Source organism: Phyllostomus discolor, chromosome 3 (genome assembly GCF_004126475.2).
Source record: "Phyllostomus discolor isolate MPI-MPIP mPhyDis1 chromosome 3, mPhyDis1.pri.v3, whole genome shotgun sequence".
NCBI classification, from domain to species: domain Eukaryota; kingdom Metazoa; phylum Chordata; class Mammalia; order Chiroptera; family Phyllostomidae; genus Phyllostomus; species Phyllostomus discolor.
This window is the reverse complement of record NC_040905.2, coordinates 210,264,184-210,282,466: the sequence shown is the minus strand read 5'-3', so window position 1 is coordinate 210,282,466 and position 18,283 is coordinate 210,264,184. Positions and strand designations below refer to the sequence as shown.

The 18,283-nt window shown below is 59.2% G+C and overlaps 1 protein-coding gene across 3 annotated transcripts in view; it reads right to left on the bottom strand.

Moving 5' to 3' along the window:
• Window positions 1-18,254, bottom strand: part of USP20 (ubiquitin specific peptidase 20) — a 32,511-nt gene extending 14,257 nt beyond the window's left edge. Inside the window, exons 1-10 of one of the 3 annotated variants that reach the window (XR_004902378.1) lie at window positions 18,025-18,244; window positions 7,371-7,478; window positions 7,078-7,174; window positions 4,445-4,498; window positions 3,993-4,055; window positions 3,567-3,698; window positions 2,666-2,762; window positions 2,124-2,193; window positions 1,680-1,793; window positions 510-588 (exon numbers count right to left, since the gene is read on the bottom strand). Coding sequence is in view for 2 of the 3 variants with exons in the window: in XM_036022355.1 (XP_035878248.1) it covers window positions 510-588; window positions 1,680-1,793; window positions 2,124-2,193; window positions 2,666-2,762; window positions 3,567-3,698; window positions 3,993-4,055; window positions 4,445-4,498; window positions 7,078-7,158 (690 nt within the window). In the remaining variant the exon portion in view is untranslated. Of the gene's footprint in view, window positions 1-509; window positions 589-1,679; window positions 1,794-2,123; window positions 2,194-2,665; window positions 2,763-3,566; window positions 3,699-3,992; window positions 4,056-4,444; window positions 4,499-7,077; window positions 7,175-7,370; window positions 7,479-18,024 lie in introns of all 3 variants that reach the window. The other 2 variants (XM_036022355.1, XM_028527054.2) reach the window with 2 other exon arrangements.
• Between the last annotated feature and the right edge of the window lie 29 nt (window positions 18,255-18,283).

Below are 18,283 nucleotides of genomic sequence, written 5' to 3'. Positions count from 1 at the left end.
GCGACCGGCTCAGACCCGGGCTGAGATGCATGTGCAGTGCAGTCTGCGGGGTCTCGGTCCCCTCACTGCACGCCACAGAGCACCGCGGTTTCAACGGGGGTCTCCAGGGTTACAAAACTCGTACGAAATGCTGGCTTGAATCACAGGGAGACTCGGCCTGAGGTGTGGAAAACGAGGAACCCTGTGCCGTTTTGGGACGCGGTGCCGAGGCCCCCGCACTCGGAGACGGACCGCCCAAGGCGTGCTTTCCTGCACCTCGTACCTGCCAGGTAAGCTGGGTGAGTGACCTGGCCGCTGAGCCTCGGTCTCCCTGTCTGTTAAGTGGGGAGACCCCCAGCAGGGCACTAGAGGGCCCCTAAGTCCTCAGCGTGAAGGGCTCAGGCAGAGAGAGGGCCCTCCTTGGGGCACCATTCAGCCTCTGCTCCCGTTTTCCACGCTGGTCGTGGCTTCAAAGCCAGGCCCGGAAGGTCACGGCCCGGGGTGTCCCCGGGGCGGCTCAGACGGCCTACCTGCTGGGCGTAGCCTCGGAACATCGGGTTGACCAACTTGATGCCGTGGGACAGGCTGGTGGGGACCACGTAGCTCGGGCTGTGGGGAGACCAGACCGTGAGCGCAGGTGGCCCGCCGGCCGCGGGGCGGGATCAGACTCGGCGCGGGGTTCCCCGCCCCTCTGGGAGGTGGGGGCCCACCGGGAGCCCCAGCAGGCTCACACGCCTCTAACCGGGTGGCATCCTTTCCTGCTAGTCCGTGACGTGCCTACTTTTCACTCTGAAGCAGCTAGTGTGGCTTTTCTAGCTGCAAAGGTAACACGTGCTCGTTACTGAGGAGTCTAGTACAGCAGGGAGAACACAGGCAACGATGTTCCCGTAACTCTGTATGGTGCCCGGCGGGCACTGGAGTTACCGGGGGACGGAGAAGCACTCCGTACGTTACGTGCGTGTCTAACCACGATGCGGCTCGCCCGACACTCCCGCGCTACGGATGCCGACTGTCATTGAAGAGGAAAGGAGAAAAATCTAAAATCTCAGAAAAGCCTAACAAACAAACGAACTGCCCCCAATGACGACACCCAGAGATAACTACCACTGAGACTTCTAGACTTTCTGCGAAAATACGGACGCACACACAAAATCACACTCACTGCACACACTCAAACCAACCCGGCTTCTTACGCAAGTGCAACTGCATCGCATCAGGCTGCTTCAGAATCTGCTTCTGCAGTTAATACGTTTCTGTGTCCTCACTTTAAATTATTCCCAATTTTGACTCTTTCTGGAGAAACGGGTCTAATCTGAGCTTTTGGTGTTTACATTCATTTCATGCCAAGCGGAAGTGCCCGCCACCACGTAGGAGGTCCCTTCCTACGCGCACGGTGGTGGCTGCGACCTGCGAGAGGTCACGGTGGGGGTCGGCCCGGCACGCGTGCAGCTGTGACGAGGCTGCCGGCTGGGTCAGCACCAAGTGCAGATTCCGGCTCTGTCTCTCTGTGACCTTGAGCCGACACTTCGGTCTCCCTGAGAGTCGGTCCCCCCAGTTCACGAGACAGGGCTGGCCATGACCTCCACCTGGCAGGGCTGCCGTAATCAGGACGGGCCGGATGCCCGGGGAGTGCTCGGTGGAGCGGCTGAGAGGAAACCCCCGTCCCCATGCCCCTGCTGGGGTCGGGGGCTGCCACTCACCGTTTCCTGTGCCAGACCTCGGACACCAGCTTCTGGTAACTCTTGCACAGGGCCGGCTTCTTGTCTGTGCGCACCAGGCCGCCACACTCCAGGAAGAACTGGGTCAGCGGGGGGCTGGGCGTGGGGGGGTGAGCCAGGTCAGGAGCGAGAAGGTGGGAGCAGCGATCGGCTGCCCCTCGCACGCCCCCTAACTGGGGACCTCGCCGGCAACCCAGGCACATGCCCTGACTGGGAATCGAACCGGTGACCCTTTGGTTCGCAGGCCAGCACTCAATCCATCTCATTACATAAGAAATAGATATTCACCGTAGAAAAACGACTAATAAGCAAACAGTAACAATCGGCCGTAACCCCACCTGGTGAAGTCTTAACCTACTCCCAGGCTCCCTGCCGGCGTCCGGCCCCCCGCCCCCCGCCTCCCGCCCCAGGGAGGTGCCGACCTACCAGTTGGACAGGGCCTGCAGCGCTGCGTTCATGTAGCAGGAGTTCCCGAGGTTCTTCATGCCCGTGAGGCCTGGGGAGCCGGTGTGCACAGGTGGGGGCGGGGGCGGGGTGAGCGCCCTGCCCTGCCCCGCCGGGCCCCTCCCAGCCCACGCCTGCAGACAAGCTGTGGCTCTTGAGCCACCAGGCCCAAGCACAGGAGGACACGGGCGGCTGGCGCCCCACCCCAGAGAGCCACCGAGTAGGGAAGTGTGGTTCCCGTGCACGGCGACAGTCACTGGAGTCTATCCCACAGGCCACCTGCGCCTCCTCCCCCCCCCAGCCCAGTCCACACGGGACTGGCGAGGGGGCCCCATGCAGAGGGGCCAGCCTTCCCGGGGTTGCACCTTGGAGACCGGGCAGGAGGGCCTGGCTGGCACTGCAGGGGCAGCTGCCACGCTCTATGGGCCACCCGTCACTCCACCGGTGCCCCGTGTGTGCAGCTCCCCAACCCAGAGCTGAGCCCCGCCCCCTGCCATAGCCCCCCCCACCCCCAGGGCCATCACCTCGAGGCTTCAGGTCATCATCCTCCGACTCCGACTCCCCTTCATCAGCCACGGCGATGGGGACGGCTTTCAGAGGGTGGGAGGGCAGCGGGGGGTCCTGCGTTCCAGAGCGAGGACAAGGAGGGGTGAGGAGCGGGGAGAGGTCCAGGGGCCTCGGGGGGAGGGAAGCCCAGCTGCCCAGCCCCGCCGAGCCGAGGGCCAAGTGAGCCCCGCCAGGCGAGGACAGCACGGACAGCGCTGGCACTGGTGGCCTCGCCCTGGGGACTTGCATCCTGTCTACAGTAACCAATAACAATCATCCGTCTCACTTATAGTAAACCTGGAAACCAAAGAATCACAACGTGTGACCCAGCTCTCCTAAACAACCACCATTAGAAGTCTCCATGTGCCAAAAAGAAGCCTACAGACATGTCTGCATGAGCTTTTAACTGTTGATACACACACCCCCCAAACAGGATGTTGTCTGCACTGTTTCACAGCCTTTTTGTAAACAAACACACAAACCAACCACAAACAGCTACCATGTCCGCAAGCACGACTGAGCACCGGACACACGAGGGCCACCGAATGGGGGGTGGGGGGGTCCCGGTGCACACACAGGCGCACCCCCGGGCCTCCCTGGAGCCCCCCAGTGGGCCCGGCCTGCGAGCTCCCTGAGGGGGCCCCCGTTCCCCGGCACCCTGGCATCCTCATCGCCTCCCATGGGCCCCGGCACAGAGCTGGGGTCCCGTGAGCATCCGCTGACACGAGCCCCTCGGAGTCACCTGGGAGCGGTGACCAGGCACTCGCCGCCCGGGACCCACTGACCTGCGCTCCACGGGGGTGCAGGTCACACCGCCCCGCCCTCCACACGCGTTACCGCCCGACAGAGTGACCCCACTGCACCGCCCCAGCCCCGTACCTGCTCGGAGAGTTTGGGCGAGGCGGCGGGCGGGGGGGCCGCCAGCCGCTGCTCCAGGAACACTTCCTTCTCGCAGGCGTAACACCACACGCGGAACGTGGTCAGGTTCACGGTCAGGTTGTGCTTTTTTGCCTAGAGGGCAGGACCCAACACGAGGTCAAGGACGCCCTGGCCCGACGGGCGCCCCGAGCCTGCACGGGGGCTGCCTCCACCCACGCTCAGGCCTGAAGGCCGGAATCTGCTCGCCCCGCCGCCAGGAGCGCCGAGGGCTGCCACCCATCCAGCAGACGCGTGCTCGCACCTGCACCGGGGAGGGCCCGGGCGGGCGGATGGAGCAGGGAGGCAGCTGGACTGGGCTTCGAACTCTGGGCTGCCCGCCTGCCCGCCCGCCTGCCCGCACGTCCGGGCTCCGGCCACCACCCTTACCTGGGCGTGAATGGTGCTGTGGTCCGCAAAGGACTCTCCGCAGCCAACGTAGGGGCAGGCGACCTGGGGCAAGGGAAGGAGAGTGGGTGGGGGCTGGCCCAGAGGACGGGGCTGGTGCGGTGAGCCAGCACACCGCTCCATCCAAGGGGACTCTGCCCAACAGGGAGGCCCTGCCGACCCACAGGGACACCGGTACACCCCCTGCAAGGCCTCCGGAATGGTCCCCTGAGGAAGAGCGGCCTGTCCGTCTCTGGGTGAGACGGGCAGGGCGCGCCAGGCCACTGCCCTCCCGCAGGAAGGCCAGGCAGGGCCATAGCCAGTGCCGGGAACCGCGCCGAGCCGTCCATGCCCGGTGTCCCCGCCAAGGTTCCAATACTGCCCACAGGGGAGGGACGTCCCCAGCCCGGTCTGGACCTCGCCCCACGCCCCCAGCGGCGGTGAGCAGCCCTTACCTGCAGACAGGCCCACAGGTTCGGCCCAGAAACACCGCATGACTGGCAGGTCCCCTGCGGGAAGTGAAGGGAAACAGCAGAGGGTGACCACCTGCGGGGGGGGCCCTCCCGGAGCCCCCGCCCATTCTGGCAGGGGGAGCCACGCGCCTGCCCCGCTGACACGTGACAAGTCCCTGGATGTGTCGGCTGACAGGCTCTGTTCACCTCGGAGGGGCCCTCTACGGCCCCTCCCGCCTTGAGTTCAGTTCCCCGTCTCACACTTTATTGTTTTCTGTTTGTTTTAAAGATTTTATGTATTTATTTGTAGAGAGAGGGGAAGGGAGGGAGAAAGACAGGGAAACATCAGTGTGAGAGAGATACACTGATCAGTTGCCTCTCGCACTCCCACTGGGGACCTGGCCCGCAACCCAGGCACATGCCCTGACTGGGAACCCAACTGGTGACCTTCCGGTTTGCAGCCCAGCGCTCAATCCACTGAGCCACACCAGCCAGGGCCACACTTTATTGTTTGAATTTTGTTTCATCGGATGCCTGCAAAAACATTTCCAATGAAATCGTTTGGAACTTGGACCCCTTCATCTGCGACCTCCTCTCCCCTTGACCCCGCCCTCTCCCCCCAGCCCGACCACGGGCTCTGTGAGACACAGGCGGTGGGTTCCGTCCACCCCGGTGACTGCACGGGGTCTGGACACGTCAGGGGGTCCGTGTGTTTGCTGGTCACAGAAACACCCAGGCTACTGGCGGTCCGGGTGGCAGAGCCTCCGCCCGGTCTGCCGGCGTCTCCCCTCCTCGCTTTAAGAGAGAACGCACGCCTCCTGGGCACCTCGCCGGCCGCTGCAGGCGGCTTCCCGGCCCCGCTGCGACCAGGGAGCTCAGTCCCAGTGAAGGGGATGGACGATGGCGAAAGCGGCGTGAGCCACGTGGGGGCTGTGCGCTACCCCTCCTCTTCCCCTTTCCTCCCAGGAGGTGGCTGCGACGGGGGAGCTGAAGCCACCGCCTTGGACTCGGACGTGACAAGGGCAGAGGTGGCTTATCAGTCCCGAGACAATCACGGAGGGCACGGCGTCAGCTGCCGTAACACGGGGCCCTGGAATACAGCGGCTCACGCGAGACAGCTTGCTTTTCCTCCTAGCGAGCTGCCTGTCCGCGCCCGGCCCCCCGTGGGTGTTTTTAAACAACGCTGGCCTCCTTCTGGGGATTCCCGGAGGGTCAGAGGGCGCTGTGGACGTGCTCTCTGAAATGCCAGCCCAGCCGTCTCCCAGCGCTCTCGGTCTTTCCGCCACAGTGACACCGACACTTCCAAAAGGCCGGCCGTGCCGGCACGTGTCTCCCCAGGTCCTGCCTCCCTCCTCCCACCTCATCTGCCTCCGCCTCCCTGCTCTCAGACCCCTAGCCCGGCTGCCACAGGGGGAACTTAAGTTCCTGTCGTTTCTTCTCCCTCGTTCCTCCGTGCAGACTCGGGAGAGCCCAGCATCGGACGGTGCGGACGCACCGGAGCCTTGCTCGGCCCTCCCTCAGGCCACACGAGCAGTGGGACCGTGTCAAAGGAAGCGTCAAAGGAAGCCCCAGGTGCACCAAAGCCGCTCCCTCGCACTGGCCGGGACTGACTCAGCTCAGGCCAAAGGCCCCCTGGGGACCGGCGGGGGCAGGGGGACCGAAGCACCAGCATCCGTGCCTGGGACCGAGAGCCGACCACACGGCCAGGAATCCGACCCCAGGACCCCACCTCTGGGAAGGCGCCCCACTTGGGCCGTGCCCTCCGCGGGCTCCTGCCCCGAGACGGGGCATGTCTACGAGGCCGTTCCCTGTGGCGCCGTTCGTTTCGGCGGGCGGTGGCCAGGAGGCCAGGTGTCCGTTCACGGAGGACCGGCTGCGGAGTCCACCCGTGACATGGGATGCCGCTTCACGGCAAACAACGGGCGAGCGGCCCCGCGGGCCGGCGTGACAAGGCCTTGGAGGCCCACTGTCCGTGAATCAAGCCACGCAGGGGCCTCCGGCAGGCCGCCTCTCCAGAAGTAAAGGGGGAAGGAAAAGGGAGTGTATTTGCATGTGTTGGCATAAAGAAACTGGAGAGATGAAAACGGAGATGAGTGAAAACTCATGTGAGTGGTTACCAGAGCGGGGTGGGCTGGGGAGGATGAGGTGGGGGGGCGGGGCAGGAAGGGGACTTCTGGGCGCTTCTGTTCTCATCATCTTTCATTTCTGAACCAAGTGTCACGTCGCCAGGAGATTTTCACTGGGCAGAGAAAGACGATAACACGTCCTCCCGAGTGCAAGGGGCCCTCCCCGTCACCTTGGGCCCCACCCCCGCACCCCAACCCTGCTGGGGGGGGGGGGGTGCCGGTGAGAATGCCCTCGGAGACTCCCTGCAGTCCCGTCCCAGCCTGCGCACCCGCTCCAGCCGCTACCGGACGGGGCGCCGGTGCCTCCCCAGCGCCGGGAAAAGTGACCTCTGAGGCTGCCAGGGCCCAGCCCCACGGCCTCCCGCGCAGACGCCAGCTCCGCCCCCTCCCCAGGAGGGCCCGCAGAGGCCGTCGGGGAGCCAGGCTGCTGCCGCTCCAGAGACGTGTGTCCCCCAACGCAGAGGCCCTGAGTGTGGGTCTCGGCCCTCCTTCACGTGTCCGGTCTCGTACCTTGGATTTGAGCAGCAGGTCGTCTTTGGTCACCTCCCCTATGGAGTCAAGGTGAGGGCAGAGGTCCCTGGAGTCCCCCATCCTGGCCGGGTCTCACCTGCGGGAAAACACAGGAGTCCTGGGTGAGACTCTGCGGCCACTGCTCAGGGCAGGTGGGGGCTGGTAGTCACGCGCACGACCTTGGCCCCGTGGCCTGGCTCAGCCACACCACCAGCCGGTTCTCTGGCTTGGGGTGAAGAGAACCCCACCCCCCGGCGGCTCAGACAAGTCGGGGACACTGTGGGGGGGCCTACCTCTGTGTACAGCGACTGTCCCAGGAAGCGGTCAACATCCACATTCTCTGTGGACGGCCGACGGTGGCGGCTGCGGGGGGCTGGAGCCAGAGGCGTCAGGCAGGGACCCTGCGGGGAAACCGGTGTATCAGAGGTACTGCCGCTGTTTCCAAGTCACTCAGCACCGACCAGTGGTGCCCGGGGACCCTTCCCGAGCCGCTGCGGGCATCACCTCTGTGACTTCCCAGAGGGGACACACGCAGGCTCTGCAGGACAGGGCCACCGGGCCTCTCCAGCCATCGCTGCCGGTGGCTGCTGCCACCGCCCTGCCACCCTCAGGACAGAAGCCTCAGTCCCTTCTACACGTGCCGCTGGGACCTTCAGCTCATCGTCCGAGCCTCCCAACGACCTCTCAGAACCCCTGACCCCCGACTCCTGAGCAACCCCAGGCTACAGGCATGACCAGGGTCATCTACTCGTCACCACGACCCCCTTCCTGGGTGGGCCACCATCTCCCAGATGTGGGCACTTAAAAGGGGAACACACAATCAGAAGATGACATTTTAAGTGGTCACATGACAATGACAGGGCTCAAGGTTCTAAATTCCAAACCCCCACCTGAAGCCAGATTTTAGGCTTTTTCCCACCTTTTGCACCCTCTCCCACCCATATTCCCACCCTTTAGTTCATGTCCATGTGTCATGAGTTCTTTAGCTTCTACATTTCCCATACTATTCTTGCCCTCCCCCTGTCTATTTTCTACCTACATTCTGTGCTACTTATTCTCTGTACCTTTTCCCCCTCTCTCCCCCTCCCACTCCCCTGTTGCTAACCCTCCATGTGATTGATCTCCATTTCTGTGGTTCTGTTCCTGTTCTAGTTGTTTGCTTAGTTTCTTTTTTTGTTTGTTTGTTTTAGGTGTGGTTGTTAATAATTGTGAGTTTGCTGTCATTTTACTATACATGTTTTTTATCTTCTTTTTCTTAGATAAGTCCCTTTAACATTTCATAAAATAAGGGCTTGGTGATGATGAACTGCTTTCACTTGACCTTATCTGAGAAGCACTTTATCTGCCCTTCCATTCTATATGAAAGCTTTGCTGGATAGAGTAATCTGGGATGTAGGTCCTTGTCTTTCATGACTTGGAATACTTCTTTCCAGCCCCTTCTTGCCTGTAAGGTCTCTTTTGAGAAATCAGCTGACAGTCTGATGGGAACTCCTTTGTAGGTGACTGTCCCCTTATCTCTTGCTGCTTCTAGGATTCTCTCCTTCGTTTTTACCTTGGCTAAGGTAATTATGATGTGCCTTGGTGTGTTCCTCCTTGGGTCCAACTTCTTTGGGACTCTCTGAGCTTCCTGGACTTCCTGGAAGTCTATTTCCTTTGCCAGATTGGGGAAGTTCTCCTTTATTATTTGTTCAAATAACTTTTCCACTGGTTGCTCTTCCTCTTCTCCTTCTGGTACCCCTATAATTCGGATGTTGGATCTTTTAAAGATGTCCTGGAGGTTCCTAAACCTCTCCTCATTTTTTCGAATTCTTATTTCTTCATTGTTTTCTGGTTGTATGTTTTTTTTCTTCCTTCTGGTCCACTCCATTGATGTGAGACCCAGTTTTCATTCCACCACTATTGGTTCCCTGTGCATTTTTCTTCATTTCACTTATTGTAGCCTTCATTTATTCATCTAATTTGTGACCAAAATCAACCAATTCTGTGAGCATCCTGATCACCACTGCTTTGAACTGTGCATCTGATAGGTTGGCTATTTCTCGGTCGCTGAAAAGTATTGGTTGTGAGGATTTCACTTCTGTTTGAGCCATCTCCCCCCTGCCCCGCCCTTTGGTCTGGTCGCGCCTGTTACGCATGAGGGGCGGGGCCTTAGGTGTTCCCCAGGGCGGGCACCCCAGTCGCTGGGTTGTGACGTTGTGTGTGGGGGCGGGGTCTGAGAGGGAACAATGGCGCTGGCTCCGCTCTCCGTGGGACCTCAGTCCCTTCCGCTGCTTCCCCCGAGCAAACTGGGCCCCTCTGGTGCCGAGTCCCGTGTGGGTGGGCCTGTGCACGCCGTGGGGCCCTCCAAGGACCTCTCCTGAGAGGCCGGGAGTCGCTCCCTGCGCCTCACCCCCCACAGGTGTTTTCAGTCAGGGCCCCGAGGCTCTGCTTCCCGGCGCCGGGACCCTGGGTTGCGCGCACTGCCTTGCTTCACAGTCGCCGCCTCGCTGGGTCTTCCGGTGGCCACCCCTCGGCTGGGGTCTGCCCGCTGCGGTCTTGCTGGCTCAGGGTCCACCCGCTGCGGCCTTGCGCACCCCGGGTGCCTTACACGCCCGGTCCCAACGCTCTCCGCTCTCCAGGCCTCCTCGACCCGCGTCCCGCTGCCCGACTCCACCCCTCCTACCGGTCTGGATGAACGTGTCTATTTCAACTTCTTGGGTGTCCGACTTGCATTCAGATCAATTTCCTGTCAGTTCTGGGTGATATTCTGTTTGTAAATGGTTGTTGTCCCTATCTTGGTTGTGCGAGGAGGCATGGTGTGTCTACTTATGCCTCCATCTTGGCCGGAAGTCCCAGTTTTTTTTTTTTTATTGTAATTTTTCCATCACCATTTACCCTTCCCAACCCTCTCCCCCTCCCCCCACCCCCACCCCCGTCACCACCAGTGTGAATAAGGCAAACAGCAAGGAGAAGTGCAGAGGGTTCGCTGGGCTCCAGCTGCGTCTAAGTAATCGAGGGGGCAGAGACAGGGCACAGAGCTCCCTGCTGCAGCGCTGTCTCTGACCAGGGCCCCCGCACGCGGCCTCCACGAACGATAGGCCGCTGGGCGAACAGCGACAGCCACACACCACGGTGCTGCAGAGCCACTGGAAACGACGGGTGTGCATGGTGAGTTTTTTTTTCTAGACATTTTCCATTTTTTTAAAGATTTTATTTGTTTATTTTTAGAGAGGGAAGGGAGGGAGAGAGAGAGAGAGAGAGAGAGAGAGAGAGAGAAACATCAATGTGCGGTTGCTGGGGGCCGTGGCCTGCAACCCAGGCACGTGCCCTGACTGGGAATCGAACCTGCGATGCTTTGGTTCGCAGCCCGAGCTCAATCCAGCACGGTGAGTTTTTTGTAAGTAGAAAAAGTAAACTCTACCGAGACAAGGCACAGTGCAGTCAACATCTAAACTGGTCAGTCACTTACTGCCGTTATCAAGTGTCGCGGGCTGCACTCCACCATCCGTGCTACCCTTTTACACAAGTGACATACGCCAGGTTTAACTGGCACCAGCCTTCCCATGAGCACGTGGGGGATGCCTTGTACCCTGAAATCACATTATAAATGGCCACGGCCTCACTAGGCAATAGGAATTTTTAGCTTCATTATATTTTTATGCGGTCCAATTTCTATCACCCAGGATTATTTCTGTCTGCAGTCACGCAGACATAATGACTGTGGCCCAACGATGGACCGCAGACAGGACGGTGGCTGCCTGGGGCAGAGGGTGAGGCCACAGTGCAAAGAGGCAGGAGGAAAATTTCTGTGGTGTTGGAATGTTCTAGATCTCAACTGGGATGGGATTTAACCAGGTCAAACCTTAGGAAATACAGCTTTAAAGCGCATGCATTTTATTGTAGGTGATGTAAGTAAAATGGACTAAAAGCACTTTAAATCCCAACTTGTCAACAGCGCCAGACCAGCTCAAGGGTTGTCTAGGGCTGGGATGGGGAGGAAGACAGGTACCAGTCGACAACACTCTTCGAAAGGGTACCGTTTATTGGATATAAATCACACCTAAAAAACCCTGATTTAAAACCCTGAAGAAAAAAAGCCCCGCACTTTAAACACGTAACTGAGACCTATCTCATCAATACAGGTGAGACTCCGAGAACCTCGGCACTATTCAGCTTGTTTGCTGAATAATGCAAACAAGCGGCAGCACCTCATGCCCAGGGGCGTGGCTGCTCCAAACACAGCAACGACGGGGCAAACGAGCCCTAGAGAAGACATGGGGGCACTGGACGCTCGTGCACTGCTGACGGGACGCAGGGACGGCCCCCACTGCAGGGTGCACGCTCCCCGGAAGGTCAGCACAGCGTCACCAGGGGGTGCAGCGAGCACCCTCCAGGTACATCCCAGAAAGCGGTGACCTGAGCAGACACCTGTGTGCCCTCGTCCCTGGGGCACTGTTCTCAGCAGCCGACGGTGGGAGCCACCCCCCGTGTCCATCGAAAGACCAACGGACACACAGAACCTGGTCCGTGCACACGACGGAATACTGTGCAGCCTTAAAGAGGAGACTCCGACACCTGCTGCCACCCCAGGGGCCCTTGAAAACATCGTGCTCAGCACAGAAGCCAGGCGCACAGGCGCAAACGCTGTGTGATTCCCTCCTATCGACGCTGAGCAGCGCGTTGAAAATGAGGGTGATGGTTTTGTTATATGTATTTAACCACAATTTTTAAATGCTTAGGTGTTGTTGTTTTTTTAAGTTGTAGAAGGATAGCCTTGGCCGGGTGACTCAGTGGGTTGGAGTATCGTCCCACACACCAAAAGGTGGCAGGTTCAATCCCCAGTCGGGGAGTATCTGGGAAGCAACCAATCAATGTATCTCTCTCTCTCTCTCTCAAATCAATGACGTATTCTCAGGTGAGGATGTTAAAAAATGGAGGTGCAGATGGATACGTGTAGGATGACACCCTTAAAAAGCTGTGAAAATGCTGGGCAGGGAGAGAGACTATGAAGGGAAGCATTCACTGGCCAGGGAAGACGCTGGTCCCGTTCGGTGCCCTGCCACATTGCACGCTGCCCTCTGCCCTCTCTCACCCTCCAGGTCCCAGCTGCACTGTCCCCTCACTGAATGCAATGCCACCCTCCCCACTACCCTCGCTTTCAAGGGAGGCCCCCCTCCCATCCGTCCTGGCCCGGATGAGCACGCCCTGGAGCCGCGGGACAATTACCCACTCTTCGGTTGTTGAATGCCTGTCTCCACTAGAGAATGTAAGCGTCCTGAGGGCGGGGTCTGTTCGGCCCACAGTTGCATCCAATCTACACAGAGCGGCCCCTGGGGCTCGGTAACTTCTTACTTAAGGAGGGGGTCTGCAGGGCAAAATGCTCTAAAACACTATTAGAGTCCAGGTGCATTTTGGTGAATGATTTTGCCTTTTGTTTGGTGCCCGCAGAAAGGGTGTTATCTCTGGGAGGGGGGACCAAGTGATTTTTAGCCCCTCCTCTTTTGCTTGTCTGCATTTTCTGCAGTGCATTTGTGTTGCTGTTGGAATACTGCCTACAAGCTGATACATTCCTTTGGGTCACTCACGAAGTCCCAGATGGAAGAAGAGCAGGTGTGTGGCTTCTCTGGGCCTCCTCCTGGGGCTGCCTGTGCTTTTCCCCAGGCCCCCGAGAACTCCCTGCGGGGACAGAGGTTCTCCCCGGGAGCTCCCCAGGCCCACAGGGTGCGAGCGAACGGGACGCGTGGGGTCGGTTTCGGAGAAGGGCCGGCAGCACCTGGGAGGCCCCGGCAGCCCCGGCGGTGGAGGGGCCTGGGCGCAGGCCTGAAAGTGCCACTTTCACTACGTGCCTCCTTCAGGGGCGATCTGCTCTTTTTTTTTTCCATTTGAAGATTTTTTGTACTTATTTTAGAGAGGGGGGAAGGGAGGGAGAAAGAGAAGGAGAGAGACATTAACGTGTGAGAGTGACATTGATTGGTTGCCTCTCGAGCGCCCCAAGCTGGGGACCTGGCCCGAAACCCAGGCGTGTGCCCTGACTGGGAATCGAACCTGTGACACTTTGGTTTGCAGACCAGACTCAATCCACTGAGCATACCAGCCAGGGCCCTCTGAGGACTTTTTTCATCCGGGAATACAACAACAAAAAAAGTTGCTCCGTGCGAGATAAGGTGAATAGGGAGGGTAGGGCACGGGGGTCATGACATTTTGGGTCAAAAACCACTGAACACTCTGTACAATGTGGGTGGGTGCACCCATAAATCACCCATGATGAAATGGACAAATGGGTTGAAAATTCTTCAAAAAAATTCACTGAAGCTGAATGCAGCCTCTCACAACAACACCAGATGGCACACTGATACAGATGAGTGTACCACCTAGTGAGGGGAGCCTGTTACAACAGGGGCCCACCCTCCAGAAGATAATTTCAGGTTTTTTCAGGCCCCCCTCATATTTGGGAATTTAAATCTTTGACTACATCTTTGACCAAAAGAAAAATTACTGAGTCAAAATGGTATTTTGAAGGCTCCAGGTATACACTGACAAATGGTCCTCCAGAAAGGTTACGTAAACTTATGTGCGTACTGCTCTGACTGGTGTGGCTCGGTTGGTTGGAGCCAGGGCACGTGCCTGGACTGCAGACTCGATCCCCCGCTGGGGCGTGCGAGAGCCAACCCAGTGATGTTTCTCTCCCTCTCTTCCTCCCTCCCTTCCCTCCTCTCTAAGTAAATAAATACAGAAATAGAATTATTTAAAACATCAGCTTCTATGGAGGAGAAGAGTGGAGAGGCGGCGCCCAAGACTGTGGGTGTTTCATATCCCACACGCGGGACCTGAAACAGGAGAGGTGCAAGGACCGCACCTCGCCCACCTCAGCTGTCTACAGGTTTCCGCGCTGCTTTATCTGGTGCCCAACCAGCACGGGGGGGCTGAGACTTGGGTGGTGGGAACGAGCCGGGCATGGGTCTCGCCCCCATGGGGCTCAGAGTTCCATATTTCAATGCCAGGCTACACGCATGCAGCCAGTAGGGACATTACAATTCCTAACGGCAGCCGCCTTTTCTCGAGTTACCGCATGCCAGTGGTTCCGCACACACTAACCCTGGAGTTGACTGATTACAAAAAGCAATCAGAGAGAGAGAGTGAGCCCTGCGTTGGGCTCCTCGCTCTTGTCGCTTGCGAGCTGCGTGTCTCTAGCTGAATCACTCAGTGCTCAGTTACCGTGCCCGGGGCGGGGGGGCAGAGCCAGCGCACTGGGCGACTGGGAGGGTGGGGAGACGATGCACAGGAAGGACTGGGCACAATGACTTCTGGTCACGTGGACCCTCAGAGTGGATGGCGCAGAGTTTGTATTTGCCTGCCTGCCAAGAATGCGCAAAAACCATTCAGCACTACGCTCTGTCTCACTGGCCACGGTTTATAGATCAGCAAACTCAGGGTGCTCGGAATGTCAAGCCACTGTCCAAGGGCACCTCCCACCAGCTTTTCGTTCGGGCTTCCATTGCCCAGGGCAGCCGGGCCCGCCGGCCCCGCCGAGAAATGCACAGTGTGGACCAAGCGTGACACACAGCAGGTGCCTCATGTATGATGGGAGTTCCGATTCTCGGTGCTGCTTTCTAAGAACCAAGCTCACCTCCTGGGGCTTTGGACATCAAAGCAGAGCCAGGAAACGGAACCTCGGGGAATGGGGCAAACCCCTAAACAGCTTTCCTGCCCCTGGGCCACCAGCACCGCTGCTTCCGGCAACCCGGTGCCCTTTCTCCGCGCGGACACAGGGCACTAAACAGACACGACAGAACTGGGTCCCGGGTTAATGGGGGAAAGGGCATCGGTGGGACCGCTGAGAAGTTGGTTATAGACGGAATGTGCCCCTCCAGTTTCCACATTGAAGCCCCAACCCCAGGACCCCAGAATGCAATCTTATCGGAGACAGGGCCTTCAAACCCGTGAGTGAGCACAAACGAGGTCTGAGGGGGGACCTTCAGCCAGCCTCCCTGGCGCCCTTATCGGAGGAGGACATCTGGACCGACAGGAGGCACCGAGGATGCGCCCGGAGGAGAGATCACGTGAGGACACAGGGAGAAGGTGGCTCACAACAAGCCAAGGGAGAGAGGCCTCAGAAAAAAAACAAAGTTGGTTGACACCTTGGTCTTGAGCTTCCAGGCTCCAGGACTGTGAGGAAATTGATTTCTGGCGTTTAAGTCGCCCAGCCACGGTTCTTTACGGCAGGCCCAGCCGGCGGCTGAGGCATTACAGCAGCACCGAAGTCTCTGAAGACGGAGACTGCTTTCTGGTTGTGTGTCATACCGTCTTTGCTTTCAGACGACTTCCCCTGAAACACTTAGGGGCAGACTGCTCTTCCATGGGGCACTTACTCTCACATGGATCCGCAATAATGATGATGATAGTAGTAAGTATACGGAGAGTAACCAGGGCTAAAATGTTAACAATTGCTGCACTGGGTGAAGGATGTGAATGGGATTTCATTTGATTATTCTAGTAACTTTTCTGTGAGTCTGGGTTTTTTTTCGAAATAGAAACTTTTTAAAGGTTCCTTTCCTCTCATTGAAGGTGGGAGCAGGGAGCAGTCTTTGGGAAAAAGGAAACCCTCGGTCAACAGCGGGGGCTCCGGGACCCAGCGCCCACCCCGAGCCAGGTGCGAGGCCCGCCCACACTGTCTCAGGTGAGAGCACCGCTGGTCCTCACCTGACAGAGGACACGCTCAGCTGGGAAGCCCCTCGCCCAAGGTCACGTGGCGAGGAAGTGACAGAGCTGGAAGGGAGCCAGGCGAGTCTGCCCTCGCAGCCCTTCCCACCTGCCCCCTGTGCAAACGAACGGAGTGCACACGGGAGGCACTTCATAACGACGGGAGGGGAAGAAGCCTGCTCTGCTGAGAGAGCTGGGTCCTGGGAACGGGCCCCCTTGCGAGCAGCAGCTGGTCCACTGGACTGAGCGGCTGGAGTCGGGGAGGTACCTGCCCGCACGCCGGCCAGAGGCAGGGCGCCTCTCGGTCCGCCGCAGCGGCCCCAGAGCACCTCTCCCTCCCGACCCACTAGGGCTGCCTGCTTCTTCTCTTGGGGATGAGAAAGCAGGGGAAAGGAGGCAGGCTGGCAGGTCTGGCAAAGCGCCCACCCTCTCAGGGCCCGGGCGAGGCTTCCAAGACGCTCCATCCTAGATAAGGGCAGGCACTCACTCCGTCCTCCCTGGGGCCCGCACTGCGCGAGGAGAAAGTACCTCCCCAGGGACACAGCCGTCAGGCAGCGCGGCCGGGCCTGGCACCAGCTGCTGCGACCAGGCCGCAGGTGCCCATTACTCATCATTTTCCTGGAGGTTCTGGCTCCATCCTCCTTGCAGCCAGGAGGGAGCCGAGTTCCTGGGGACAGCAAAGGTGGTGCTGCCAAGCCCCCACCAACACAAGGGCACCCCCTGATCCGGTCCCCACACCCGCACCCCTCTGGGGCCCTTTCCCTCCCTCCTGCCTTCTTTTCTCCAGTTGACTTCCAAGCAATTCCATTTCCCCTAAATCCCCAGCACACTCCTTCCTCTAACCTAGTCTGCATGCACTGAGAGTCCACCGCCCTTCTGACCCTCAACGCGGAACCCTCAGCCTCCTTCTGCCTCGGCAAGCTCTGCTTCCCACACGCCTCCAGTGACCCCCACTGGCCTCACCCACTGCGCCCCCCACCCAAACAGCCCTGTGTACTGGGCTGACACTCAGAGACCTCACTGAATCCTCGGAACCGCCCTGGGGGTCGGCAACGTTGGAAGCTAAATGCATGTCCACCCCCACCACCAAAGGAGGCATGACAGGCTCAGAGAGGCAGAGGAACTGGCCGGAAGTCACACAGCTACTAAACAGCTTTTGCCCAAGGCCAAAAGGCTGTTCTGAGACGTCCCAAGTCTACCTGAGAAGGCCATTTGTCTCAGCCTGGGGGGGAAAGAACAACAATCTTAGAGGAGGATGTTCTAGAAAGAAGTAAGGCATTCCAGAAATGCTGCCCAGCTTCAGAATGGTCTCAAGAAAAGGGAACCAAAACCGGCTTCCATCAGCACCTCCCCACCGCCAATGCACTGCAATAAGGGCGGCCGCGGCCAGCATCTACGGAATGGTCCCTGTGCCAGGCGCGGTGCAGAAGGCGCAGCAGAGGTAGGCCTGCTGCTGGTCCCTGCTCCGCCTTCCAGCTGTGTCACCTGAAGCACGCCTTGCCTCCCTGAACCCAGGTACTCTCGTTTGCAAAATGAAGAATAATTGAATCTACTTCATTGGCTAGTTGGGCGAGTTCAGTGAGATCATGCTCATCCCAGGACCTGCCACCTAGTGAGTGCTTAGTAAGAGGCAGTGCTTTCAAAGGAAAGGACCGGCCTATAATGAGAGAGGGAAAACTACTATTTAAGGGGTTCCTAAAAGCCTTCGAGGCCACTATTCATGCATTTAGTTATTTCCTAAGCCTCTGCCCATGCCCATACTTCAAATAAACTTAATCCTCACAGCATCCTCGGGATGGAAGGGGCGAAGGGCAGAGCGATGGTCCTCGTGGTAAAGGACGCATGCAAGGCCCCAGAAAGGCAGCGGGCAAACACCGGAGGAGGGGCCCTAGGGGTTCAAAACATGGGACGTGCCTCTCCTCTCTCCTCGGGGAGAAGTGTCTGGGTGTCATTTTTAGCCGGACCGTCGGTGTTAGGACTTTAATTCAGCACCACTAAGAAGTGGTCATCTTTTGTCCTTAAAGGAAAAAATAAACGTCAGGGCCCAGACCCGGGGGAAATAAATGTCAGCGCCCCGAGACGCGACACGCATGCTTTCAGCGCGGAATCAGGCCCTGGAGAATAAAAGAGATGGCGGCTCCTGTCCCGCAGAAGCCACGAGTCCCCGGGGGCTCGAAGTGGGGCGGCGGGACACTCGAGGACCCCCTGGGCGCCGGCCGGAGGAGGGGTGGGGTGACGGTGGCCGGGGGGTTCCGGGGCTCCGCTCACCTGGCCGCGACGTTTAGCGCACTTGGCAGGGCCAGGCACTCCGATGGCCGGGAGCAGGGCCGGGGTCGCCCCTGCCCGAGAGGCCCGGCCCCCTGAAGCAGCCGGCAGCAGCCTGAAACTCACCTGCCGTCGCTACCGAGCCACCGCTGCTTGTCAGTCAAACGCACCCTCCGCGGCGCGGCGCCGCGCCGCGCAGGGTCGTGGGGCCCCGGCGGCCGCGCCCCGCCCCCTCGCCCTGATCACCCAATCGGGAAAGGTC